This window comes from Mesocricetus auratus, unplaced genomic scaffold (assembly GCF_017639785.1).
Source record: "Mesocricetus auratus isolate SY011 unplaced genomic scaffold, BCM_Maur_2.0 Super-Scaffold_100676, whole genome shotgun sequence".
Lineage (NCBI taxonomy): Eukaryota > Metazoa > Chordata > Mammalia > Rodentia > Cricetidae > Mesocricetus > Mesocricetus auratus.
This window is the reverse complement of record NW_024429266.1, coordinates 186,742,520-186,770,130: the sequence shown is the minus strand read 5'-3', so window position 1 is coordinate 186,770,130 and position 27,611 is coordinate 186,742,520. Positions and strand designations below refer to the sequence as shown.

At 49.0% G+C, this 27,611-nt stretch overlaps 2 protein-coding genes across 6 annotated transcripts; one reads left to right on the top strand and one right to left on the bottom strand.

Moving 5' to 3' along the window:
- The first annotated feature begins 801 nt into the window (after positions 1-801).
- On the top strand, positions 802-16,084 carry Itfg2 (integrin alpha FG-GAP repeat containing 2). Of its 2 annotated transcripts, none has more exons than XM_005084081.4 (12): positions 802-1,016; positions 7,325-7,420; positions 8,855-8,896; positions 9,019-9,187; positions 10,123-10,262; positions 10,651-10,799; positions 11,175-11,272; positions 11,364-11,417; positions 11,578-11,669; positions 12,853-12,970; positions 13,941-14,114; positions 14,194-16,084. In XM_005084081.4, the coding sequence occupies exons 1-12, from the start codon at positions 921-923 to the stop codon at positions 14,295-14,297; spliced, it is 1,332 nt and encodes a 443-aa protein (XP_005084138.1). In that variant the 5' UTR covers positions 802-920; the 3' UTR covers positions 14,298-16,084. The 2 variants fall into 2 exon arrangements, with proteins under 2 accessions (XP_005084138.1, XP_040593901.1); XM_040737967.1 differs by lacking the exon at positions 802-1,016 and adding an exon at positions 7,153-7,171.
- Positions 16,085-16,286: 202 nt separating this feature from the next.
- Nrip2 (nuclear receptor interacting protein 2) lies at positions 16,287-26,354 on the bottom strand. 4 transcript variants are annotated; one of them, XM_005084080.4, is made up of 6 exons: positions 25,355-25,909; positions 20,904-21,053; positions 18,855-18,937; positions 17,793-17,914; positions 17,544-17,596; positions 16,287-17,284 (listed from the first exon to the last, which is right to left on the bottom strand). In XM_005084080.4, the coding sequence occupies exons 1-6, from the start codon at positions 25,541-25,543 to the stop codon at positions 17,192-17,194; spliced, it is 690 nt and encodes a 229-aa protein (XP_005084137.1). In that variant the 5' UTR covers positions 25,544-25,909; the 3' UTR covers positions 16,287-17,191. The 4 variants fall into 4 exon arrangements, with proteins under 4 accessions (XP_005084137.1, XP_012979082.1, XP_021090938.1 ...); XM_013123628.3 differs by having other exon boundaries at positions 16,287-17,596; positions 25,355-25,915; XM_021235279.2 differs by lacking the exon at positions 16,287-17,284 and adding an exon at positions 26,241-26,354 and having other exon boundaries at positions 17,581-17,914; positions 25,355-25,549.
- Between the last annotated feature and the right edge of the window lie 1,257 nt (positions 26,355-27,611).

The following is a 27,611-nucleotide window of genomic DNA, read 5'->3' as shown; positions in this document are numbered from 1 at the left end:
GATCTGGTGCCCTCTTCTGGTGTGCAGACATACATGAGGCAAAATGTTGTATCCATAATAAATAAATAAATCTAAAAAAAAAAGTGGTAGTTGCCATTCCCACACATTAAAAAAATTGTTTCATTGTAATCCAGGATGTGTGTGTGTGTGTGTATACACATATACATACTGAAACAAAACTTTCACAATTTTTTTTTTTGATTCTTCGACACAGGGTTTCCCTGTGTAGTTTTGGAGACTGTCCTGAAACTAGCTCTTGTAGACCAGGCTGACCTCGAACTCACAGAGATCCGCCGGCCTCTGCCTCCCAAGAGCTGGGATTAAAGACCTGTGCCACCACCACCCAGCTTACTAGGGTCTTTTTGTATTCGAATATATTTTTTATGTGTGGACTGTCTTGCTGCATGTGATCTGTGCATCACAAGGGTGGGTGTCTGGGAAGCCAGGAGAGTGCCTCTGGCTTTGGATCCCCGGGAACTGGGATTACGGATGGGCACGAGCATCATGTCAGGGTTGTTTTGAGTTGATTCTGGGTCCTCTGTAAGAGCAAGTGCTCTTAATTGTTGAGCTATCTTTCTGGCCTCTTAATTTTTTTTTTATTGTGGGTTGCAGTCCACTACACTGTGTTGACGACTCCTATTGGGTAATTTCATAAAAGAACATAAAATTGTTAATCATGACAGCTATTCTGACCTGCAGATGGTTTGACTGCCCTAAGAAGAGTCAAGCCACAGGGCTCAGGTTGGCTCGTGGCACGGAAGGCCCGCCTCCTCCCCTAAGGTTAGAAGAGGAAAGGCGGAAGTAGAGGCTCAAGCGGTGACGCAGATTTCCGGTTTGGTAGCCGTAACGCGCGCGTGGCTGTCGCGAGGACTGGGGGTCGCTTGCCGCGGTGGCCCGGCACCTCAGCCCTCCAAAGTGCCATGAGGTCGGTTAGCTACGTGCAGCGCGTGGCGCTGGACTTCAGCGGGAGCCTCTTCCCGCACGCCATCTGCCTCGGAGACGTCGATAACGACTCGGTGAGTGCATGCGCACTGCAAATGACTGCACTTGGGCGGGGCCAAAAGTGGGAAGGGGCATGTAGTGCGCGTGCGCACCGGAGGCAACATGGCGTTTGGCAGAGAAAGTCTTGGTTGACAGTCACTGAACGATGTTTAGTTGGACTGGAACCTCTTGAACAGTTTTTTGTTTGGGTTTTTTAGTTTTAAATTTTAGGCATAGAACGTTTTGCCTGCTTGTAAGTCTATGTATCACGTGTGTGCAGTGCACGTAGAGTTACGGATAATTGTGAGCTGCCCCTTGGGTGCTGGGAATTTAACCCTATTCCTCTGGAAAAGCAGCTAGAGTCGTCCTTGAGTCATCTCCCCAGGCTATTATTATTGATAATTTTGATGGATAGAAAGTTGGTCCTCTTGCCCAGTTCCGTGACTTGTCACAGTAGGCGCCTTGTAAAGCAGTGGTCAGGTTTCTTGCATTATTACTCCCCCTAGTCCAAATAAATACCCTTTCAAAACTTTGCCAGCCGGGAAGTAGGAGCGCACGCCTTTAATCCCAGCACTCGGGAGTCAGAGACAGGAGGATCTCTGTGAGTTGGAGGCCAGCCTGGTCTACAGAGCGAGCGCCAGGACAGGCTCCAAAGCACACAAAGAAACCCTGTCTCGAAAAGAAAGAAAGAAGCAGCCTCTCCCTGCCCATGGCTTTGTCCCTCCCGTCTTCTGCGCTATCACCCTTGCACATTTGCTGCTGTTGCCCTTGGCTCCAGCACTGGAATCGACCTGTAGACTTCTGCTGCCATCAATCAGCCGCATGTACCCCACAATCGGTCTTGATCATGTCGGGTTCCTACTGTCTACCCAGAATAGACTCAGCTGGCTGGCGACTTTATAGTGCTGCCTCTTGGTTGAGTTACAAGAGCAATTTCCACCAACTTTTTTCTTTCCTAGGCAGCTGTTCCCTTTCTCATCATTTAAATGAATAAATAGAGAGTAGGCAGGGGAAACGCGTCGTTTCACTTCCTGGCACACAGTTAAAGCTCTGGAACTGTTAGTGTCATCAGTATCAGCAGGCCTCCCACTCCCAGAGCTACATGCCCAGAATTCACAGACCTACATAGGAAATATTTCAGGAGGGAAAAAATGGGGCTGTACTGAACATGTTCAGATTTCATTCATGGACGCCATTACCTGAGCAGTACAGCATAGCAACTTCAGTCCTAATGAAGGGGATATTCTTGAGGAATGCATTGTTGGGTTGCTTTGTAGTCCTAACATCATCGTGTGTGCTAATACAAACCTGACTGGTATTTATTCTAACATAAAGAGCCCTCCATTGACCAAAGTATATGCAGCTTGGGTTTGTGTTCATGTGACCCTCAAGATGTTTTAAAGTATATGGTAGCTGCCTGAGGATGTAGCTGCCAAACACTCGCTAACCACAAATAAAGCCACAGAAATAAATAAAAGAGAAAGAATTAAACTGGGCATGGTGGCACACTCCTTTAGTCCCAGAATTTGGGAGGTGGAGGCAGAGGCAGGCAGATCTCTGAGTTCAAGGCCAGCCTGCTTGACACAGCAAGTTCCAGGGCTAGACAAAGAAACCCTGCCTCCAACTTTGAAAAAGGAAAGAAAGAAAAGGTACTTAAAAAGTCCAGGAGATTATATACAAACACTACAGAGTTCCTGTAACCATGCCCCATGGCTACAGAAGTTCAACTGTAATTTATGCTGTCCTTATTTTTCTTACCTGCATTGTGAACTCCATTACTTTAAATTCCATAAGGATAGGATTTGTGTGTGTGAGAGAGAAGAGTTGGAACGGACGTTACAAAGGATTGTGAGCTGACGTGTGGGTACTAGTTACCAAAACTGGTTTTCTGCAAGAGTAACAAGTGCTCTAAACCACTCAGCGAATCTAATCTCTTCACCTCCCACACTCGGTTTTAATTATGTTTACCTACCTCCATGTGTGAGTGACGGGGCAGGTGCACACACATGCCACAATGCAGGTGTAGAGGTCAAGGGACAGCTTGCAGGAGTTAGTCTGTCATCTCCCATATAGATACTGCACAGGGATCAAGCTCAGGTTTTTAACTTAAAATTGTTATTAAAAGCAAGTGTGAAAAACAAAATATTGTATGGTGGAGATGTTGGTGGTTGGAGTGCCATTTTTTAAAGGGGCAGGTTGCTGGAGAGATGGCTCAGCAGTTAAGAGCACTGACTCCTTCCAGAGGATCCCAGTTCAACTCTCAGTACCCACATGGCAGCTAACATTGTCTGTAACTCCACGATCCGACTCCCTCACACAAACATACATTCATGCAGGTGAAACAGTAAAGCAAAGAAAAGAAGAAGCAAATGAGATTGTTTCACAGCTGCCTGAAGAGCTTTGTGTGTTATTAGGGGGAAAGATGTAAGAAATTGAAGAAATAGTTAGCAAATGATCAGCTGTAGCTCATGACTGCAGCTATCATTGTTACAGTCGGAGGGTGTAGCCCAGTGGTATGGCACTTGTGTAGAATGTATGAGACCCTGCATTCCTGTCCCACCACCATTCCAAAAACGAAAAAAGAAAGGGAAAAAATTGCTGCTAAGCGTGGTGGTACACGTCTGTATTTTCAGCACTCAGGAGGGAGAGGCAGGAGAATCATTGCAAGTCTGTGGCCACCATGATCTGCATAGTAAATTCCAGGTCACCCCAGACTGCACAATGAAATACTGTCTCAAAACTATCAATAAAATGTGGTTTGTGTGCGGCGCAGTGGTGGTGCACACCTTCAATCCCAGCACTTGGAAGGCAGAGGCAGGTGGATGTCTGTAAGTTCAAGACCAGCCTGGTCTACAGAGTGAGTTCCAGGACAGCCGGGGTACCACAGAAAAACCCTGTCTCAGAGGGGAAAAACAAACAAAAAACAAAAATCAAACATGGTTTGTAGTTCCCAAACATTTGGAGTTTTGGGAGTGGGGGGCCAAGGCTGATTTCAGCCTGATAAACCCTTAGCTTAAAGTTCTTTGAGGCTGATTTATTTCCTGCTGAGGTGGAGGGAGAAGCCAGGAAAAAACCCATGCTTTTGGACCGCCCACAAGAGCCTGGCTGGACGGGGCACAGCAAGCCTTTGCAGGCGAAAGCAGATCCCAGAGAGATTACACCTGTCTCGTTCAGCACTGCTGAACATGGCGAACCTTCCCTCCAGGTTTCTTTATGTCGCTGTGACCTGGTGGGGCCAGAGCTAAACTCTGTCGGGGCAGCAGATCCTGATGACAAGCATTCTAGTGCTGGAAAGCAGGCGGCCACCCTGGCAGTGGCCTCTCCCACATTACCTCAAGCTGCCTGCCTGAGTCACATCTGCATGCTCAGTGTACTTAGTGCTGTTTTATGAGTCTGGGTCTGTAGCTCTGAGAAACTGAGAGGTCCCTGTCAGCCAGAAGGCCGCCTGGAAACTGGGAGACTGACTGGCCATTCTAGGAACAGGAGGGCTGGCTGGGCATTTTCTTCTATTTTTCCTTTTTCTTGCTTTGATAATGCCTCACAATGTATCTACCCCAGGCTGGCCTGGAATTTCCAATCCTCCCCTCCTTCCTCAACCTCTGTGTGTGGGGATTATAGGCATGCATACCTTTGTAGGCTCCTCTCAGCATCTTATACAAGAAAAATGTAAGCAGGGACAGCAGATACGAGTGCTGACCACAAGTCTGGTGATCTGAGTTTGGTCTCTAGGACCCACATGGTAGAAGGAGAGAGTTGATTCTTATAAGTTGTCCCATACACACACCATGTGGCGCGCTCGTGTGTGTGTGTGTGTGTGTGTGTGTGCGCGTGTGTGTGTGTGTGTGTGTGTGTGTGTGTGCATAGATGGACACACACACAAGTAAATACCTGTAACTTTAAAAATACTTGTTTTGGAGCCAGGCGTTGGTGGCACATGCCTTTAATCCCAGCACTCGGGAGGCAGAGGCAGGCGGATCTCTGTGAGTGAGCTCCAGGACAGGTTCCAAAGCAATACAGAGAAACCCTGTCTCAGGAAAAAAAATTTTGTTTTGGAAGCACAAAGATAATTTTACTAGAATTTAGAAGAAAAACCTCCTGGCAGGTAAGCTGCCAAACATCATCAGCTGCCTGAGATGGAGAATGGGGGAAAGAAGGGAAAGCCATGACGTTTTATCTGGAAACAAGGTCAGACACGTGACCCACAAGCAGCATGGTGGAAGAGATGCTTTAGAGATGGAGGAACCCTGAAAAGCCTTTTAGAAGGTCAGTGTTGGGGAAAGCATGCTTATAGAAGACAGAAAGGGAAGGGAAGCTGCACTTGCCTGGGTAGCCCAGAAATGCAAGCCAACCTACAAGCCTACATGGATGTCACGTCCATGATGCTTTAAAATGTTAAGAAAGGTGTAATCAAGGTTGGAGAGGTGGCTTGGTGGCTAAGAGTACTGGCCACTCTTCAGAGGACCACAGTTTGAGTCCCAGCGCTCAGGGGCTCACAACTGTCTGTAACTCCAGTTCCAGGGACATGCACCTGGTGCACAGACAGACAAGCAGGCAAATCACCCATATACGTAAAATAAAAATAAACCAATCTTTTAGAGAGAGAGAAGCCAGATGTGGTGGTGTACATCTTTAATCCCAGTACTCAGGAGGCAGAGGCTAGCCCATCTCTGTGAGTTCAAGGCCAGCCCAGTCTACAAAGAGTTCCATAACAGTTACATAGAGAAACCCTGTCTCAAAAACCAGAGGGGGGGGAGGGAGAGAAAGGGGTAAAAACGGTATCAGAAAGATCTGTGTTAAAATCCAGCAGTTGCTCTTTAAGCCCTTACGCTGAATCCTCTATGGTGTCTGTGAAAGTCCCTCAGGCGGTTGTAATTGAGACCTCAGCTGGGGGGGGGGCTGTAAATAAGTGGACTATTTTGTGACCTGATACTCCTTTTTGTTTGTTTATTTTCCTTTTTGTATAACCTTGCACAAAACTCCCATAACTGTTAAGAAATACATCTTTAAAAGTCAAACCATTATGTCAGTTTGTCTCAAGATACCTTCTGTTGGGGGTGGTCTCATATAGCTGGCTCTAGCAGGCCCATGTCATCACATGAGGCTCCCTTACTGTTGTTGGTCTCTTAAGAATCTAACGTTAACTTCCTCTCTCTGGGGGAGACATTGTCTTCTTCCCAGTAGAAGATTAGGAAACTGTAGAAACAAGTTTGGAGCCACTGGTTATTGTGATGAGCTCCCCAAATGGATTAGCAGTGGTGGGGGAGAGGCTCCGTGAAGGCACCCTCCTTCCCCCAGAGCCAGAGCTGACACCTGCATTACCTTCAGGCCCAGTCCTTCAGACGGGTCCATTCCTCTGTGCTCCCATAATAAAAAGTCATTAAAACTCAGGGGTCTTGTGAGAAGAGGTGGGCCCTGGGAAATAGCTTTGTATTTTTGACCTCTGACAAAGTAGGAAGTCTGAAGTAATATTTTTCCAAAGTTCACTATTGGACCGTTTTCAAAATATATCCCATTTATAATGGACAAATGAGAGTAGCCAAGGCTAGGCTTTTAGACAGAGAGCTGTGCAGACAGCTGACCTACCTGAGTCACTGCTCTTGTGTAGAACCTTCCCATTGCACACACACAGAAGTAAGTTCTGGGAAATCATGACTGTCAGTTCCAGAGGATTTGTTTGTTGTTGGATTCCTTTTGCTTCACCTGTGCCAGGCAACTGCTCTGCTACTGAGCCGCTCCTAACCCCAAGGCAACCAGTCTCAGAAGATCTTTTTTTCCTCTCCTGAAAATCGTTCTTGCTGTGTAACTTGCTATCCTCTGGCTTCAGACTCCTGAGTGCTGGGATCACAGGCAGATCTACCATACCTCTCAACGCCTTTTTTGTAAAAGGCAGTATTCCAGGCTGGCCTTATATTTGCTGTGTAACTTGAGAATGCCCTCAAACTTCTGACACCATGCCAGTGCTGAGATTGGTGGTGTATGCCACGACACCTGTTTTCTCTTGTTATTGTTGTTGTTTGAGACACTATGTGGCCCTGACTGTCCTGAAACAGTCTGTAGACCAGACTGGCTTTGAACTCACAGAGATCCTCCAGCCTCTGCCCCTAGAGTACAGGGATCAAAGGGCATGCCACCACACCCAGCAACCATGCCTGGTTTTATGTAGTGCTGGGGATAGGAACCAAGGCCTAAGGTATTTTAGACAAAGCAACGCCTGCAGCTACACCTGCAGCCCATCAAAGGCTTTTTAATGATGTTCTGATTTGTCCAGAAGCAAGCTAATCTGATAAGGGGCTACTGGGGCCCAGTGGAATCCCTTCCTAACATCTTTGTCTCTCATTTGCAGTTAAATGAACTGGTAGTGGGAGATACCAGCGGGAAACTGTCTGTGTATAAGAACGATGACAGCCGGCCCTGGCTCACCTGCTCCTGCCAGGGAATGGTCAGTATTCGTCTCTACCGCTCTTGGGAAGGAGCTGGGGTGCCTTTGTGTTAGACTGACAAGGAGTCAGTCCCGCAGGGAGTTCCCTAGCAACTCAGCCGAGTCACAGCTTCAGAGATTGTTTGACTCGGGGAGGTAACCCCAGGAATTGCTCTCATCTGTCCTCTTTCAACTCTCCCACAAGACTATTATTTTGCTTACTTTCTGTTGCTGTGATAAAGGTCATGACCAAAAATAACCTGGAGAGGAAGGAGCTTATTTCAGCTCATAGTTTATAGTCTCATGAAGCCGGAAGTCAGAGCAGGATCTGAAGTCAGAACCCTGGAAGCATGAACTCACGGAGAACATGGAGCTGTTTACAGACCTGCTCTCTTATACAGCCCAGGACTACCTGCCCAGGGCTGGGCCCTCCCACATCACTTAGTAGTCAAGAAATAGCCTACAAGCGATCTGATGGAGGCTTGTTCTCAATTGAGGTTTCTCTTCCCATATAGCTCTAGCTTGTGTCAATTTGACAGGAAAAAGAGAAGACAATTATATTGTCCTTTATGTTGTGGAATGAGCTCACTGCTTTACGGAGACCACCTAAGGTTGTCTGATAGTATGCATTGCAGTCTTGCATTTGTTAACAGTCAGGACGTGTTCTGAGAAATGCATTGCTGGTACTTCCATCATGAGGTGACAACCACAGCATTTATGTAAGCTAAAAGAGCCACTGTGTCACCTTGGTTTTATGAGGTGGGCCTTGCTTTGTAGTTCATGCTGGCTCTAAACTTCCAGTCCTCCTGCCTCAGCCTCTTTTTTATTTTTTTAATTTATTATTATTTTTTTATTTGAAGACAGAGTTTCTCCGTGTAGCCTGGCTGTCCTAGAACTCTCTCTGTAGACTAGACCGGCCTCAAACTCACAGAGATCCGCCTGCCTCTACCTCCCGAGTGCTAGGACTAAAGGCGTGCACCGCCGCCACCACCCAGCTATGTGATGGGATCTTGCAGGTCCACCATAATATATGTGATGTGCTGTTGACTAAAACATCCTTATACAATATGTGTCTATAATAAAAAATGGGGATGATAATTGGAATAATCTAGAAATATGATAATCAAGCTATTTTCCTGTTTGGTGGGGCTTTTGGGGCAATGCTTATGAGACAGGGTCTTGCTATGTAGCTGTAGATAGCCTGGAACTCATGCCTCAGCCTCCTGAGTGCTGGAATAGTACAGGTGTGCACCACACAGCTAGATTTATTCATTTTTACCTAAGTCTGAGTTTTTATCTACTTGATAAACCATGTTGTGTATGGATAAACCAAATTACCGAACTCAATGTTTCTACTAATAAGGACTATTCATGTAGGTCACATGACACAGCCTTAGGAGATTAGGGAGAAACAGTCTCTTGGCGCCACCATCAGCTTCCCTTTCTCTCTTGCAGTTGACCTGCGTTGGGGTTGGAGATGTGTGTAATAAAGGAAAGGTAAGGACTGGGGCATCTCGGGCTAGGGTAGAACCCCAAGTCCCTCCTCCATTGTGACTCAGCCCTGGCCCTTATCAGCCTCATCCCCAGACCATACACCTCTCCTCTACCTCTCTCCCCAGAACCTGGTGGTGGCAGTCAGCGCGGAGGGCTGGCTTCACTTATTTGACCTGACATCCACCAAGGCTCTGGATGCCTCTGGGCACCATGAGACTCTTGGAGAGGAGCAGCGTCCTGTCTTCAAGCAGCATATCCCAGCCAACACCAAGGTCATGCTGATCAGCGACATCGGTGGGTTTGGGCAGCCCGGGAGTATATTGTACATTTGTTGTGTGTTTGCATTTTCTCTTTTTATTTTGTTTTACTTTATTTCCGTTTGTTATGTGTTTGATGCATAGTTACTGGGCTCCTGTTATACGCTAGGAACAGTTCTAGGTTCTAGAATTACAAAAGTAAATGAAGCAAAGAAACAAAAAGCATACCATCTCAGATCTGACTAGGAAGAGACAAAGTAAATTTTGTAAGAAAATTAAATAATGTGGCTGGGAATTTGGCTCAGGGTTAGAGAGAACTACCCATCGTGTATCAAGCCTGAGTTCAATCCCAGCCAAAACTCAATCAGTACTACATTAGAATGGAGCAAAATAAATGACTGAAGATATCAAAGTAGAGACAGCAATTTTAAAGATTTCTTTGTATTTAGTTATGTGTGCACATGAGTGGAGGTCAAGTCCCCTGTAGTTGGAGTTACAGGAAACTGAGTCACGTGGCATGGGTGTTAGGAACCTAAGGCAGGTCCTCTGGAAGAGCAGCAAGTACTCTTTTAACTGCTAATCCACACTCAAAGGGAGTTAATGGAGTTGCCAGGGACATTGTTGTTGGAAGGCGGCACTTGGTAAAGAGCTGACTGGCCGGAGATGAGCTGTAGAGACATGAGGCTGCTGATTGGCCGGAAGCTGTCTAGTAGTGGGTGTGTGGGATGGGTCACGGTGCTGTGCCGTGGATACAGGAAGCAGAGAGCAGAGATGATGGGCCCTGCATAGCATTTGAGTGAGAGAGGCCAGGCAGGAATGGGCAGTGCCCACAGGATGTGGTGAAAGGCTCAGAAGACTGGACATGAAGCTGCGCTCACTGAAAGTGCCAGGAGTTTCAGCTGTGGAAAGGCAGCCACAGCCCAAACTGACCAGCCAGGCTTGGCTCCAAATCCACTGTTCCTGTGCCTGCAGATGGAGACGGGTGTTATGAGCTGGTTGTAGGATACACAGACCGTGTGGTCCGGGCCTTCCGCTGGGAAGAGATGGCTGAGGCGCCTGAACACCTGACAGGGCAGCTGGTGTCCCTCAAGAAGTGGATGCTGGAGGGTCAGGTGAGAAGCAGAGTTTGAGAACCTAAGAGGCCTCCCAGAGGAGGCTTCTGGAAGGTGGGGCCCATCTGGGAAGAAAGGAAAATGTCTTTGCTGAGAGAGAGCCAGGTCATTTCCAGGCAAGGTCCCAGGGGAGTTCTAGTAACAGTTATGGAGTGCAGACAATGGTGACTACAAATTCAGTGTGTGAAGGTGTGTGGTGTGAGCCATGTCTGGAGGCGATGGTCTGTGGAGGGGATGGTGCCAGACAAGACTCTGGACCTTAGAACTCCTCCTGTCCCCATCAAACTGGAGGGTAATTCTCAGAGGTCCTGCCCCTGTGTCCCTGGTTCTGGTGGCAGAGTCTTCCTTCCTGCTCTGTCCCCCATTAAGACTCTGTTCCCTGGTGCAGGTAGACAGTCTGTCTGTGACCCCGGGGCCTCTGGGTGTGCCTGAGCTGGTTGTGTCGCAGCCAGGGTGTGCTTATGCAGTCCTACTATGTACCTGGAACAAGGACACAGGCTCCCCTCCCGCCTCTGAGGAGGCCGCAGGAGACAGTAGGTAAGGGGTGCGGGGGTGGGCACATCAAAGCGAGGACAGGGTGACGTGGTGGTGAGCGGGTCTGCGGGGCCGGGCCTCCACCATCTAAGCTGCAGCCAAGCACTGGGCCCCGATAGACAAGGCAGGCTTGGGACCGGGAGTCCTGGGCTTTAACCCTGCTGCATCTGAGCACAGTGAACCGGCCTTTGCAGAGATCCCACCTTTCAAATTCAGGTCTCGGGACTCCCACCTGGCAGCCCTTGGCTCCTCCTTCCTTTTGCTGCATGAGTCAGAATGGGGGGGGGGCTCAGAAAGGAAGCCCCTGCAGCGATGCTGGATAAAGGGCTTAGAGAACTGAGCTCCCTCAGCCTCCCATTGACCCTGTCTCTTTTACAGGGAGACCCCAGCTGCCCGAGACATAGTGCTGCACCAGACATCTGGCCGGATCCACAACAAGAACGTTTCCACTCATCTGATTGGCAACATCAAACAAGGTAAGAGAGTGGAAGGAGCTGAAGAGCAAAGCAGCTCTGGAAAAAAGGAGACCCAGAGCCTTGTCCTTATTCCTGCCTCCACCCCCCACAGGCCCTAACCCTGAAACCGGTAACTCAGGCCTCTTCGCCCTGTGTACCCTAGATGGTGAGTAGTCCTGGACTGGGTGAGGTGGGTGTCTGCCTGAGGGGTCTGCTCAAAAGCCCAGCACGCACACACACACACACAAGCACAAACATAGCCAACACACACCCCAACACCAACATACACACACGCAAACACACACACCCCACCTCTCTTCCTGCAGGGACCCTGAAGCTGATGCAGGAAGCTGACAAGCTGCTGTGGTCTGTACAGGTGGATCACCAGCTCTTTGCCCTGGAGAAACTGGATGTCACAGTGAGTGGACTTTTCCCCTTTTCGTTTGTTTGCTTTTATGTGTGTATGTTTTGCTTGCGTGTACGTCTGTATGCCTCTTGTATACCTGGTGTCCATAGAGGCCAGAAAAGGGCATCAGACCCCCTAGAACTGCAGTTACAGATGGTTCTTACCCACTTCGTAGGTGCTGGGAATCAAACCCAGGTGCTCCAGAAGAGGAACCAGTGTTCCTAATTGCAGAACCATCATTCCAGCCCCATAAGAAGACATTTAAATCAGCCATTCTCGCCTCCCAGTCAACTGAGCCTTTGTCCTAGACCTGAAATGAGTGTGTCCCTCTCTTTACACTCAAGTGTGCCCTTATAACACAGAATTGAATACTTCTCTTTGAGGCTGCTAGATTATCATGCCTTTCAGCCAAAAATGCTAACCCTAAAGAAAGCAGGCTATAGGTCTAAAAGTGGGCTGTTTGTCACAGATATAGCTGTGTCTTGTGGTTTTGTGGCTTTTGTTTTGTTTTGTTATCCATGAGTGTGTTTGGTGTCACGGTAGTCCTCAGTTGACAGATGGGCCTACACTGGTTACTACTGTGGCACCTGCTGGATGGCCTTGACCTATAGAACAGACCTGTGCTTGGGTCTTGCCCCTGCTTGTAACCTTGGGCAAGTGACTATCCCTCTAAGAAATTACCCAATATAAAACTGAGAATAGCTGGGCAGTGGTGGTGCACGCCTGTAATACCAGCACTTGGGAGTCAGTGCTGCAGGCGAATCTCTGTGAGTTTGAGGCCAGCCTGGTCTATAGAGCGAGTTCCATGACAGGCTCTAAAGCTACACAGAGAAGCCCTGTTTTGGGGACAAAAAAATAGAAAAACAAAACCCTGAGAATAATGACTGCATCATAGTGTGGCTTGGAGCATTAGGCAGAGCAGATTACCTATTGCCCTGTTGGACACTGGGCACATGGAAGAAATACCCCAGTTTTTAGTTTACCACCCAGTCAAGCTCATGGCCCCTTGTATCGCCCCCCACCCTGCCATCAGATCTTTTGTTCTTTTATGACACAGGGTCTCACTGTGTGCTGTGTAGCCCAGGCTGGCCTCTGCCTCTGCCTCTGCCTCTCAAGCCCTGAGATTACATATGACTAGATCTCTTTCTAAAATGGCCCCTAATCCTTCTGGTACCCTGTCTTTGACCTTTCTCAGGGCGATGGGCTTGAGGAGGTGGTAGCATGTGCCTGGGATGGACAGACATATATCATCGATCACAACCGCACCGTTGTCCGCTTCCAAGTGGATGAAAACATCCGTGCCTTCTGTGCAGGTGAGACAGTAGCCTCTAAGCTCAGCTATTCAAGCTTAGTAAATGTGCTAGAAAGTGATTGACTCATTTCCATTTCCTGTCGCCGCAGATAGACATCTTCATACATGAATGGGCTTCTTAGCTTTCACTGCTATCTTGACAGTTTTTTTAATTTGGGGGGGTATTTATATGTCTGAGTCTTTGCCTTAATGTTTATATACCATGTCTGTGAAGTGCCCACAGAAGCCAGAAGAGGGCATCACATCCCCAGAACTGGAGTTTACAGACAGTTGGAGTTGTTAGGAATTGAACCTGGTCTTCTGAAAGAGGAGCCAGTGTGCTGAGCCATTCCCCCGGCCCCATTCCCCCAAGGCATTTTGGAATCAGACATAAAGCACAGAGAGGGCCCCATATCTAAATGTGTAAACACTGGGACGGCTGTGGGAAGATGTTTCCAGCAACAAGAAACTGGGGACTTTGGAAAGCTGCCGCAGCTATTTAAATGACAGGGACATGTCTGGCTACTAAACTGACAATGAACTGACAATGCAGCTTGGTGTAGAGCCTCAGCTGGCATGTGCAAAGCTGCGGGCCCAGTCTCTAGAGCATCAAGATAGGTGGAAAAAACTGGAAAACACCCCAGCTTTGGAAGAAGAAACAAGCCAAGAGAAGCCTTTCTCTCTGGTTGTCTTGTTAACCTACCCCTTGGATTAACAGGGCTATCACTCTTTACTCCAGAATATTACTAAGATGAGAAGACCTACAAATACATCTTTTGGGGTGCTAACTGTGTCTTTTTCATATCTAGAATGTGTTGCATGTTTTACCATTTTATGTATTATACTGGGTTCTTAACCGAAGAAATAGGAAAGCGGCATTTGTTGATTGGTATCTGTGGAGGGTTAATGTTGCTGCCTCTGTTGCTGATGTCTTCTTGTCCTTGCCACCAGGACTAAGTCTTGACCTTTTTCTTCTTGCCCCCAACTCCCAGGCCAGTACGCCTGCAAAGAGGGCTGCAACAGCCCCTGCCTGGTATACGTCACTTTCAGTCAGAGGATCTATGTGTACTGGGATGTGCAGCTGGAGCGGATGGTGTCCACTAATCTCCTGAAGCTGCTGGAGGCTGAGCCTGAGTACCACAGCCTCCTGAAGGAGCTGCATGTGGGTGAGTGTCAGCACAGCCTGCGGCCCTGCTCCCAGAGGCCCAGCAGCCTCTCACCAGTCTGTCTCTTCTTGGCCTGCAGACCCTGATGATCTCCCTGCAGTCCGTGCCCTGCTTCACCAGACGCTCTACCATCCAGACCAGATACCACAGTGTACCCCCTCAAGCTCCCAGGACCCCACCTAGCTGCGCTTAGCCACTTAGCTGCTGAAGGATCCTTCTGAGCCCCCACCCTCTCCCAGAGTGATCCATGGTCTTGGCAGGATGGGGAATATCTATTGCAGAGGAGCAGGACCTGATTCTCGGCACAGAAGGACAGTGGCACCCCTGACAGCCTTTGATGAATGCCCCGTGGTCGCTGCCTGGATCCCAGGATCCCAGTCCCATCAGTCACCCGTCCCTGAGTTCCCTCCTCTTATTCCTGTTCTCACTGCAGAAAACAGACTTGTTTGTGAGAAAAGGCAGCAAACCTTTTCCATGGTGCCAGCACCTGGAAAGACAGCGGGCTTCAGGCCTGAGGGCCTAAGGGAGCGGTGAGGTAAGCCCCATCCTCCCACTCCTGCTGAGTGCCGACTTTCGAAGCATAGCTCCAGGCAGCTGACACCAGTAATTATTGCAGGAATGGCGGACTGTTTAAGGGCATTTTCCTGTCTCATCTTCCTGTGTTCTTCCATTTACTGAGGCAACGAGGCTTTCTCATTTTGTCATTGCCCCCCCCCTCTGGTTTTGTAGTGCTGGTGGTTGGCTGGTTTGTGTTTGTTTGTTTGCTTGTTTGTTGTTGTTTTGTTTGGGCATGTGTGTCTGTGCCGAGGTGGAGCCAGGGCCTTGCAATGCTAGCCAAGCACTCTGCTATTCAGCTACGCCTTGGCCCTGCCATGTTCTAAAATTTTTGTTTTGTTTTGTTTGGTTGGTTGCTTTTTTGAGACAGGGTTTCTCTGTGTAGCCTTGGCTGTCCTAGAATTCTCTCTGTAGTCCAGGCTGGTCACAAACTCACATAGATCTGCCTGTCTCTGCCTCCCAAGTGCTGGGATTAAAGGTGTGTTTCAACACCGTCTGGCTGTTCTAAGTATAGTGCTGCTTGGGAGCTTCCCAAATATCTTACTGTCTATAAAAAAAGTAGGCGCCTGCAGTTTGTCCTCCATGATGGTGTGCCAGTGTAATCCCAGTGCTTGGGAGGAGATCCTAAACCCAAGGCCAGCCAAGGCTCCATAATTGAGACCATCATGGGTCTCAAACAAAAAAGACATTAACAATCTGGTGTAGGTTTATGATCTAGACTATAATTAGAATTATATAATTGAACCAGGCATGGTGGCATACACCTTTAGTCCCAGCAGGTGGATCTTTGTTAAGTTCGAAGCAGCCTGGTCTACATAGTGACCAACCATAGTGTGGCCCTGACTTTAAAAAAATTACATAGATATAGTTTAAGCCATTTCTGTTTTATTTGCTCATGATCGTGTGTGCTGTATTCTTCCAGGTGTAGGTGAGAAGCCTTTGGTGGATCGTGGCTAGGGTTTGTGGGTGCTGATGCATTTTCCCATGCACACATGTATGGAGACCAAAAGAGGATGTCCTGTCTCCTGCATTCTTTCCCTCCACTTTATTCCCTTGAGACAGGGTCGCTCACTGAGTCTGAGCTTGCTGCTTCATAGAGCTGCTGATCTACCTGTGTCTGCACCGCACAGTGCTGGGGTTGCAAGCATCTGAGCAGCATATATATATATATATAACTTTAGTTTATAGTCATTGGTGTTTTGCCTGCATGTATGTCAGTGTGAGGGTGTCCTTAGCCTTGGAACTGGAGTTACAGACAGGTGTGAGCTGCTGTGTGCTTCCTGGGAATCGAACCCTTTAACATGGTGCTGAGCTTGATTTCAGGTTCTCATGCTTGAGTAGCAAGTGATCTTCCCCACTGAGCCATCTCCCCAGCCCTCAGGGCTTTTGAACTAAATAAAATGGAAGAGATCAGAGTCCATTGCTCACAGTGGAGTTCAATGTGGTTTGTTGCAATTGCATGTGTTTTTGTGCAGCACATATAGTGTAAAATGTACTTCACAAGCCTGTGGTCCAACTTGGGAGAGGTACACCATTCATACTTTCCCTGTGAGTCCGAAGGCAGAGATATTGTGGGCTCCTGGGTGTAAGGAGGAAAAGACCAAAGAAGAACATGGCTTAGAGAAACAGTGTTTATTCAAATGCAGAAGCAGGCTAAGGGCCTGCCCTGGGCCAGGTCTGTCATTACAGGAGCAGTAGGAGGCAGACCGGGAAAGGAGCATAGATCTCTAAGCAAGGTGATGAGGGAGTCAGGATTGAGACCAGGTACCATGACACTTATGCTCAGCCAGCCCGCTCTTGAGAGTGAAGAAAGTGAGGCTGTGTCCTGGTTCCTCTTGGGTGTACCCACACTAGGCCTAGTATTTAGTTCCCAAGTAAGGGACCCAGTTTCCTGTTATGGGTTAGGTATGTCATTGTCTCTTTCCCTAACCATGATTTGAGAGTCAGCCCAGCCAGAAAGACACTCGGATATCTGCAGCCTAACTAAAAGCTCTCTCAGCTCAGGGACTATGCCTTCCTAGTCTAACAGTCCTACTTACTTGTCACTCCCCCCCCCAACCATAAGCAGATAGGTTCAGGATCAAAGGGGCAGGTCCCAGGAGGGCTGGCAGGCAGGCTAGGAGTCTGGTTGTGATATGCCCTAGGGGTGGGAGATGCAGGTAGACAGTAGAGGAGTAATGTGTGGACCTCAGGCAGATGGAGGCAGCAGTCGACCCCCTAGGGCTAGGACATAGTCTAGAGTCCATTTTCTGTAGATTCTTTTCTGTAACTGACCTGGCTGTGCTCTCAGGGAGGGATAAGAGAGAATGGGGAAGCCAGAACCTTGGAGTCATAGAAATTCTCGGGAACTCCTGGGGCAGAGAGCAGCTATGGAGAAGCAGAAACGGGGGCAACTGCAGGATCGGGGTGGTGAGAAAACAGACAATGCAGTGGTCTCCAGATGCCCTGTCAGGCAGCGTCCCACTCCTCACTACTTTTCCCCTAAGGCACAGTGTCGCCCTGGGGACTGGCTGAGACAGCGGTCACTGGCCAGGCTCTTGATACAGAGGCAGGAAGGGCAGCTCCGAGAAGGGGGCTTTCAGCCGCAGCACTCCACGGTCCAGGTCAATGCAGCACTGCCATGGGGACCCCGCATGTGTGTCACCTCCCTGCCCGCTCCCACCTGCTCCCCTTCCTTCTGCCTCTCCTTGCTCCCATGCCCCTGCCCCTTCAGGGAGAGAACCGTTCTCCTGAGTTTACTTTGGGGGCTAATTAAGTAAGTTCCGGGTTTCACGCTTCTCTGTCTTTCTCGCCAGCCTCCTCTGGGCTTCCTCCCTGAGCCTTCCACCAGGCACAAGCTAGCATTTGGGCCAGGCACAAGCATGGATGCCTTACCTTGAGGGAAAGCAGAGTCTGCAGTCCCAGGCAAAATTCAGGGCTCTCCACATCTGCAGGAACCATCAGAAAATGAGATTGCATCTGTGACCACTGATGCCCTCCTGAACTCTGGCCCCTTCCCTTCCCAGTCCACCCCTGAAATTGAGAACAGCAGAATGGCTGATCTGAGCATCTTGGGATTGTGCGCTGACACCCGAAAACCTCTGCCTTTGTCCCCGACAAGAGATGAGAGGCTGGGGGACTTACCCACCACTTGGGCCGAGCATGCCACAGTCTCCTGCCCCAACTCTAGCTTCAGCTCTTCCACCTGACTTGGTGGCCCAGGTGCCAGGTCCCCACCTGGGGCTTTTGGGACCCTCTTCCCTAACCTGTGGTTAGAAAGCAAGGATTATATAGCCACCACAGACCCCCACAATTAAAAAGCCAATACTGATCTATGTTCTCTTCTAGGCCCTGACCCAGGGGAGGCTTAATCCTTTCCTGCCAAGGCTGCCTGACCAACCTCCCTTACTTTTGTTTTGTTTTGGTTTTGTTTTTCGAGACAGGGTTTCTCTGGGGCTTTGGAGGCTGTCCTGGAACTAGCTCTTGTAGACCAGGCTGGCTTCGAACTCACAGAGATCCGCCTGCCTCTGCCTCCCGAGTGCTGGGATTAAAGGTGTGCACCACCAACACCCAGCTTAACCTCCCCCACTTTTAAAAACGTATGTGTTGAAATATAGTTTGTCTGCCATCAAGTTCACTCTTGGTTGTGGGTTTTGTTTGGGTTGGTGAGGGAAGGTTGTGTTTTGCTTGTTTGTTTTAAACAGTCTGTAGAGCTTAGGCTGTCTCAGACATCTTGTGTAGCCAAGACTGGCCTGGGGTTCCTAGTTCTCCTTTACCCCCAGATGTTAGGGTTATAGCCTTGAGCCTCAGGCCCACCAAAGTTCACTCTATAATATGCAGCTCAGAGCTAGGCATAGTGGCGCATGCCTTTAGTCCCAACACTTGGGAGGCAGAGGCACACTGATCTCTTGAATTTTAGGCCAGCTTGGTCTCAAAAAGTGTACACTTCAACGATATTCAGTAGCAAGTCAGAGTGCAACCATCTTCATAGACACTTTGAAGATAACTCATCACCCCAAAAGAAACCCCATCCTGAAGCCAAGTGTGGCCTGTCGTCTCAACACAAACTCACATGCAGGAGGCAGAGGCAGAAGGCTGTTGAATTTGAGGTCAGTCTGGGCTACACAGGGAGACCCTGTATCAAAACAAAAACAGAAAGGGAAGGAAGTCACATGCCCTGACCACTGGTTGAGGCTGCACTCTTACCCCAGGCGCCTGAGGCATCCAGTAGATATCTGATTGTGCTGGGTCCCTGTGTCCACCGCCACTCGAAGCATCTGGTCCTGGCACTAAAAATTAAAGAGTGTGATGACGGGGGATGTCCTTCTGTATATGTGTTTCTCTTATTGGTTGATGAATAAAACACTGGCCAATAGAGGCAGGGAGATAGGCGGGACTAGGAGAGGAGAAGAATTCTAGGAAAGGTAGGTAGAGAGAGACCAAGAAGAGACACCATGGAGGAACTGGGAGGATAGGATGTGCCAGGCATTCTCTGGTAAGATAAAGCCATGTAGTAGCTATGGGTTAGTAATTAAGACAGCTAGCCAATAAGTCCTAGCCGTCAGCCAATAGTTTTACATTTAATATGAGTCTTTGTGTGCTCTTTTGGGCCTGAGGAGGGCTGCAGGGCATGATGGAAAGACACCTCCAGCAACAGTGTGGTGAGTTGATAAGTCCCCAATGAGGGGACTGGGTTTGACCCCCTCGACTTCCCTTTCAGAGACGGGTAAAAGGAATGAACAAGTTTTCAAAAGGGAATCAAAGAAGTTGTATTCCACACAGTGAGTCCAGTAAGTTGAGAGATCTGGACTGGAGCGGCAGTCTTGTTTGTTTAGAGGACTCTTTGAGAGGTTGAGGGGTTCCTCCTGGTCAAAGAGCTGCAGGTCAGGAGGAGACGAAGAAGACAAAGCTCTTCTGCACACTCAGGTCTGGGTGACCAGAGTGGAAGCCGGAAGAAAGTTCACTGCCTTAGGATACTGACAAGCATCAAGGCAAACATGGATTCGTACACATGAGGAAATTGGTTTTTTAGTTGTTTTAAATTTGTTTTAGTTGATGCTTGTTAAGGTGTCAGGGCCCCTGGATCTGGAGTTACAGACAGTTGTGAGATGCCATATGGGTGCTGGGAATTGAAGCTGGGTCCTCTGGAAGAGCAGCCAGTGCTCTTGACCACTGAGCCATCTCTCCAGCCCTGTTTTTTTGGGTTTTTGTTTTGTTTTAAGATGTATTTATCACGTATGCATGTATCCCTGCAGGCCAGAAGAGGGCGCCAGGTCTCAATACAGATGATTGTGAGCCACCATGTGGTTGCTGGGAATTGAATTCAGGTCCTCTGGAAGATAAGCCAGTGCTCTTAAATGCTGAGCCATCTCTCCAGCCCCCCAGAAATAGTTTTCTTGTTTGAAACATTTATTGAGCATCTATATGAGATGTATGGCTAATGGATACTTTAGTGAGCGCCATCCCTCGGCAGTGTAAAAGAGATAAAATACACTCCACACTGCAAGGTGTATAGTAGGGTCGTGGACTGAGTGCCTCAGAGCATGGAGAGGACAGGGAGTTGTTCCCTGCTGAACAGAGACAAGCTTTCATGGAGGAGGCAGCATCTGAGCTGGGCCTTAAGGAATAAGATGGGGACAAGGGATGGTTGGAGATCAGGAAATAAAACTAGGCAGAGAGTCAGTGGGCATTTATTGGAATGTTCCACTAGCAAGGAGGTGCTCCAGAGATGAGCCTTGGGAACATAGAGATGGCTCAGTGGTTAGAGTGTTTGCAAGTCTCTCAGAGAACCTGACTTCAGTTCCTAGGTTGGGCAGCTCACAACTGCCTGCAACTCCAGCTCTAGGGGATCCAACAGCATTTCTGGCCACTGTACACACGTGCGCGCACACACACACACACACACACACACACACACACACACGGCATCACAAACACATACACATAAAAAGCTAAAAGTCTAAGATTATTTTTCACCTTGAAACATGAGCCCATTGTACTCATGCATACTTTCCCATGTATGTGAGTAAAGGATCCGCACATTTAAATCTACTTTAATAAAAGCATGGGAGCATAGTACTGCTGACGAATGACATCACACAGAGAAGACAAGTGAGACAGGCAGGAAAGCCGATGCAGGGCCAGAAAAGGAGAGCAATGACTTCTCCCCATCTTTTGGCAGCCAAGGCAGAAAGCAAAGCTGGTGAAGTGAGCAGGCTCAGCAGGCAAGAGAGAGATCCCTGGCAGACCTCTTACCTTGCAGTTGACAAGAAGAGCTGGAACCTGTGTCCCACTGGTCCTGCTGCTATCATGGCCATGGATCAGTGCCTGCACCAGGGGAGACTCCCCCTGAAGCCTCCTCTGGTTTCCCTCCACCAGGCGTCTTTGGATCACGCTGTGTGGCTGCTGGCTCCATCACAAAAATAGTGAAAGCACATCTAAGGCCAAGATCCAGGCTGCTTGCTTCCCCAACATCTGCCTTGCAAACCACAGGACGCTTGACCCCACTCTACCCCAGACCGGAGGAGCAGTAAGAAAGTAGCCGAGCCGTGGCTCAGCAGGTATGAGCACTGGCTGCTATGCTAAAGGATCTGGGTTCAATTTCTAGCACCTAATCCCAGTATGGTACAAGCCTTGCACTGGAAGAATGGGTCTGTCATTCCATCACCGGGGAAGTGGAGAGAAGAAAATCAGGACTTCAACTACGTGGTATCTTTGAGGCCAGCAGAGCTTGAGTGGCTCAAAGGGAAAAAAAATTTTAAGGTATAAGCAGAGTGTTGGGGGTAGAATAATGAGGCATCATTCTGACCTCATCTGCAGCCACCCTCTTCCATCCTCTATTCTAGAGCTGCCCCTACCCTGCCAGCGCCACTTCCTGTCTTTGTAGGGACACGTGATGCATCCAGACCCCCGCAATGCTCTCTCTCTCTTTTTTTTTTTTTTTTTTTTTTTTTTTTGGTTTTTCGAGACAGAGTTTCTCTGTGGCTTTGGAGGCTGTCCTGGAACTAGCTCTTGTAGACCAGGCTGGCCTTGAACTCACAGAGATCCGCCTGCCTCTGCCTCCCAAGTGCTGGGATTAAAGGTGTGTGCCACCAACGCCCGGCCCCCCTGAAATTCTCTTGGGCCACTGGACACCTTTATCCACTCATAGATAAGCCTGCCTCCAGGATTTGTCTTTCTACATTGACTTAGCTAAAGTCCTACTGCTCACCATGTGGTCATTAAGTCAACATATATAGAATTTTAAGACACATACAAACATAGAGAACAGAAGGGAGAAAGAGATGGAGGTAGGTAAGTAGGTAGGTAGATAGATGATACAGATGTAGCTATAGGTAGATATAGATACAGTTTTATGTGCATGAGTGTTTAGCCTATATGAATATCTGTGCACCATATACATATTTGTACCCATGAAGTCCAGAAGAGGACATCAGATCCCCTAGAATTGGAATTCCACTGCCATGTGTATGCTCGAAATAAAACCTGTGTCCTGTGGAAGAGTGTCTTAACTTGTGAGCCATCTCTCCTGCCCTAAACCAACAGCCTTAATGACATCCTAAAGCCTATCTAAATGCAGAGCCTCAGACCTCCGGAATCAAGAATTTTGTTTTTGTTTTGTTGTTTTCTGGTGCAAGGGTTTAAACCCAGGAGCTTACACATGCCTGGCAAATGCTCTGCCTCTTAGCTGCTGTCCTAGCCTGACTCTTTGTTTTATTTGTTTTATGACAGGGTCTTCCTCTGTAGCCCTGGCTGACCTGGAACTAGCTCTATAGACGGAGTTGGCTTTGAACTCATAGAGATCCACCTGCCCCTGCCTCTCAAGATCTAGGATTAATGACTTATGCCATCAGGCCCAGCCCAGCCTTTAATTTTGTTTCAATAAGACTCCTGCACATTCAGGTGTGAGAAATGCTTAAGTAAAATGTGAAACAACTGTACAAGCCAGATGTGGTGTGTACCTACACATTTCCAATGTTCAGAAGACAGAGGCAGAATAGCCTTGAGTTCAAGGTCACTCTAGGCTACATTTAAAAAAAAGAAGAAGAAGAAAGTAACTGGTGTTGGGGGTACACCCCTTGGATCTCAGCACTCAGGAGGCAGAGAGAGGTGAATGTGAGTTCAAGGTCAGCCTGGTCTACAGAGTAAGACCCTATCTTGAAAAAAATTTGTTATTCTCCTGTGTAAAATACAACACACACACACACTGGTATAGTAACAGCCTGTTTTTGTTTGTTGTTTTGTTTGGGTGTTTGTTTTGAGACAGGGTCTCTCTATGTAGCTAGCCTTGACTGTCTATTTGCTATGTGGGCCAGGCTGGCTTTGAACTCCCAGAGATCTACTTTATTTTTCCTCCCAAGTGTTGGTATTAAAGGTGTGAACCACTATTCCCCATTCTGTATTTTCTAAACTAACCCCGAAGTGGCCTGGCTGCTGTCTGTCTGCATAGCCCGCCACACACTGCTCTCCTGCCCCAGTGACCCTCCCTCTGTGCCTGGTCAGCCCTGTTCACTCCACGCTCACCCCTGCTCACCTGTCTGCTGGAAACCCCTCCTCAGTAATCACTAAACCAGTCTGAATGCACAGCTACTCCACTGAATGAATAGAAGGGCCTTCTAACCCTGACCCCACCTGCAGGACTGGCCTCTGGGTTACTCTGCCTCTCTTCCTCCCTCTCATAGCTCATTTGGTCATGATTTTCACAGATGCTATTTTTGGATTTCACCCCACCGCAGCCTGGAAAGGCCTTCAAGTCAGATCTGTCTTGTTCATGGTTCTGTCCCAGGGCCTATTTCCACGTATAGGTGCCTGCTTGGCTTGGGGATTTGGGGTGGCTCAGTCATAGAAAACTTGCCTACTATGCACAAGGACCCATCCCCAGTGCTACAAATAAAGGAAAAGGAAAAAGACACAAAATAAAAAGGTTGGTGTTAGTCTAGTATGGCAGCACACTTCTATAATCACAGCACTCAGGAGGCAGAGGCAGGAGGATCACCACAAAGATGAGGTCATCCTGGTCTACTTAGTTCATGCCAGCCTGGGTTATATAGTGAGACCTATTTCAAAGATAAAATACAATTGTGTTGTTTATAAACTCAAAAGAAACCGTTGTAAGCCTGCCTGGGCTACGTAGCAAATTCAGGCCAACAGGAGTACATAGTGAGACTCTGAGAAACTTAAAATTGAAAGTTTCCTGGAGAATGGCTGTAGCCTCCCAGGCTGCACACACTCCTCCACCTGACCCTGGGAGCCTGGGATTGTTTTTCTACCCTTGGCCTCATGAGACCCTGGTAGCAAGTTGCTAGCTCTGGGAAAGTACAGCCAGCTCTGGCCCAGGCAGTTCCCATGCCCTTCTCTCCACTGCGACTCCATGCTCCTCACTGCTGGGAAGTGTTCCAGAGCGGTGCCAAGCAAGGAGACGGGGCTCCCAGCCTTGCTTCTTCACCCCAGCCATGGGACCTACGGACTGCAGCTCTGTGCAGGTGGCAAGGCAGGGGGGAAAGTTGAGAAAGCGCTGACATCAACAGGCTCAGTCAGCTACTCCGAGGTGGCGGCGTCCACACGGCGACCCCTGGGCAAGGCAACTGTAGGATTGTATGGAGAAGCGCAAGGCCCAGACCCCTGGGGGCCAAAGAACCCGCAGTCCTGCCCCCTCCCTATCCCTCAGCTGTCTCCTGAGGATGCTGGGATGGGGTTAGGGGTTCCTGGAGGGAAAACACAGGCGAGGAGTAGGACAGAAAGGGGAAGCCAGGTCAGTGAAAGCAAAGCAACAGAAGCGTTTGCCCCCAGGGGCTCCCACAGAATGGAATTCTGTATTCTCTGGACCCTCCAGAATTCACGCTAACTCAAAAGCTAAATGGAATCATAGAAGATTCCCGATGTCATTCCCTCGTGTTTCTGTCAGCCAGGCACTGTCCCAGTGCTAGAAATGAAGAAGGCCAAGTAACTTTCTCCTTACCAGACTGATGCTCACAACTCTATCCCTTTCTAACAGATGGAGAAACCAAGGCACGCAGTCATAGCTTTCTGATGTACAGCCAGAATTAGGTTCCAAACAAGGGTGACTCCAAAGCCCACGTTCTTAGCCACTGTACCTCTGGGGGCGGAGACTGACCCTGAGCCCCTCAGCTCCTCACGGTCACCCCAGACCCCATTCCCTCCGGGGATGGAATTGCCGCAGTGGGTTAGAAGGAAAGGAGAGAAGGACACAGACATGGAGACTGATGGTCCAGGTCAGAGCCCTGTGAACCCTGGCTGCCGGAAGACCCTCAATACATTGATGCTGGGAAAGGGCAAAAAATGGGGGAGGCAGGCGTGAGGAATGAGGCAATTTCAGAGGCAGCTTTGAAGGATTCTAAAAGCAGGGAGTCATAAGCTGAGAGAGGACTCCTCCAGGCCTTGCTGTCCTCATATGCCCATTCCACAGGATTCCCACATCAATCCAACAGCATAACTCTCCATTGTCCCCAGAATGTGCCTTGGGGGAAAACTGTGGAAGCCAAGTTATGAGCCCAGGGACCCTCAGTGTCACCAGACCAAGAACATCCCCAATGGAGGATCTAGGGAGGGCTGGGGGGCTGCAGTTTGGCCGAAGCATCTCTCTCAACAGGAGAGAGGAATCTGAAGGCTGAGGCTCTACACCACCTCCACACCCCTCCCCGCCCCAGTCAGGATATGGAGAAGAGAGAAAGGGCCAGGGGCCTCACCAGGTCCTTGGAGGTGCCGAGCCTCTTGAGGCTGTCCAGGGGTAGCAGGTCAGCCGAGTCCTTGTGCAAGAACTGGGTGGCCTGTTTGAGCCGGCGCTGCTGGCTCAGGTGGGCTCGGTCCCGAAGCGAGGCTTCCTGGCCTCTCCTGGAGTCTCCCTCGTCTCTCCTGGCCTCCTGCCCAGTGCTCATGGTCCTCTAGGGTAAACAGACAAGGGCGTCTGGGATCCCTCTCTACCCCCTCTTTGCTCCCAGCTCTCCCGGCAGCTTCTGCCTTTCTCTGGCTCCGGACTGCGGCGGCTCTCTTTCTGACAGGAGGGTCTCAGCGGGAAGAAAAGGAGAAAGAAAGAAAGAAAGAATAGGCAGGAGCAGCCGCGTCAGACACCAATTTCCAGAGATTGCAGTAGAGGGAGCGAGGTTCCGGCTGGAAAAAGCCAGCCCGGGAGGAGAGGGAGGGTTGGCAGGCTGCAGAGCATCCAGCTCCGGGGTCCTGTTCAGAGTGGGCGGCGGATTGCGAATGCGTGTGTTGTAAACTGTCAGGAGGCTGTGCCAAGTCATCGGAGAGAGAGTGCGTGCCGATGTGCGGGGGCGCATGTTTGGTGTGGGGAGGCAGGCAGCGCCTCCCTGTCCCTTGTGTATTTGTGGACTTGGCTCTGCTGACCCCCTCCCAGTCTCTGGACAGTCAGCCACCCAGCTCTCTTCCTCCTGCTGTCCTCTGCTGCCAGGGTTTGAGGTGATGGTCAGAGAGGGACAGTATGGAAGTGTCCTCCCCACCTCTCCTCCCTCGGCCATCAGAAGGAGACCTCCCCTGCTTGTCTTCTCCTTGTGAGACAGTCTGAGCATCTCTCTCAAACGGCAAGGATACCAGGAATGCTCTAGTGACACAAACCTCTGAGATCTTCCGTGTTAGAGGCTGAAATCCAAGTCATACAATGAAGAACACTGGAAATGTTCTGGGCCTAATCTGCTGCCTCCGCTGGGTTCGTCTGTGTCTTTGCCAGTGACTCACCTTGGTCACCTCCCTGCCTTGCTGTGTGTGTTATAGTTACAGAATCCAAACAAGGCCTAGTGATACAGTCCTAGAATCCCAACTACTTGGGAGAGTGAGACACCAGGATCACGAGTTCAAGGTCTGCCTGGACTACAGTATGAGTTAAAGCCCAAGCTTTCAATCCAGTGATAGCTCGAAAATAAAAAAGAAGGGCCTGGGGAGATGGCTCAGGGCTTCCGAGTGCTTACTGATTTCAAGTGGGTCACAGACATCTGTGACTCCAGCACATACATGGCACACACTCACACCGACACACACAAAAATAGGAATAAAAATGAAATGTCAATATTAAATGAAAATGATAATAAAAGGGAGCTGGGGTGAGATTGGAGAGATAGCTCATCAGTTAAGAGCACAAATGCGCTGGGCGCTGGTGGTCCGAGCCTTTAATCCCAGCACTCGGGAGGCAGAGGCAGGCGGATCTCTGTGAGTTCGAGGCCGGGCTGGACCCACAGCCTCCAAAGCAATACAGAGAAACCCTGTCTCGTAAAAGCAAAAAAAAAAAAAAAAAAAAAAAAAGAGCACAAATGCAGCCAGGCAGTGGTAGTGCACGCCTTTAATCCCAACACTCGAGAGTTCAAGACCAGTCTGGTCTACAAGAGCGAGTTCCAGGAAAGCCTCCAAAGCCACAGAGAAACCCTGTCTCGAAAAACCAAAAAAAAAAAAAAAAAAAAAAAAAGAGAGAGAGAGAGAGAGAGAGAGAGAGCACTAATGTAAACACTGCGGTTCCCAGAACCCCAGTTGGACGTCTCAAAACGCTCTGCAACTCCAGGAGATCTGACACCCTCTTCTGGACTCCAAAGCACCTGTACCCCCACATTTCCACACATAAAGACAAACACACGTTTACATGTCATTAAAATTGTTTAGAGAAGTCTTTTTTTTTTTAAGTAAAAGAGGGCTAGAGATGCTAGAAGGCTTTCCTAATAAGTACAGGCCCTGTTCAGTCCCTATTGTAAAACAGCAACACAAAAACAGTTACAAAATCCGCAAATGCCCACAGGGCCTGAAGCAGAGGGATGCTCAAGCCCAGGATTTCAGGGTCAGCTTGGGCAATAAGCTGACCAACAAACAATAGAAAATCATTTCTAGGGCTGGAGAGATGACTCAGCAGCCAAGAGCTCTGGCTGCTTTTGTGGAGGACCCAGCTCAAATCTCAGCACCAACACAAGGCAGCTCATTGTAACTCCAGCCCCACGGGTCTAACAG

Coding starts and splice junctions, on each gene's coding strand:
- Itfg2 (XM_005084081.4), top strand. CDS start 921: ATGAGGTCGGTTAGCTACGTGCAGCGCGTGGCGCTGGACTTCAGCGGG. Junction 10,263..10,650: donor AGTGGATGCTGGAGGGTCAG/GTGAGAAGCAGA, acceptor TCCCTGGTGCAG/GTAGACAGTCTGTCTGTGAC. Junction 14,115..14,193: donor CCTGAAGGAGCTGCATGTGG/GTGAGTGTCAGC, acceptor CTTGGCCTGCAG/ACCCTGATGATCTCCCTGCA.
- Nrip2 (XM_021235279.2), bottom strand. CDS start 25,543: ATGAGCACTGGGCAGGAGGCCAGGAGAGACGAGGGAGACTCCAGGAGA. Junction 21,054..25,354: donor TCGGCACCTCCAAGGACCTG/GTGAGGCCCCTG, acceptor TGATGGAGCCAG/CAGCCACACAGCGTGATCCA. Junction 17,915..18,854: donor GGATGCCTCAGGCGCCTGGG/GTAAGAGTGCAG, acceptor TTCTAACCACAG/GTTAGGGAAGAGGGTCCCAA.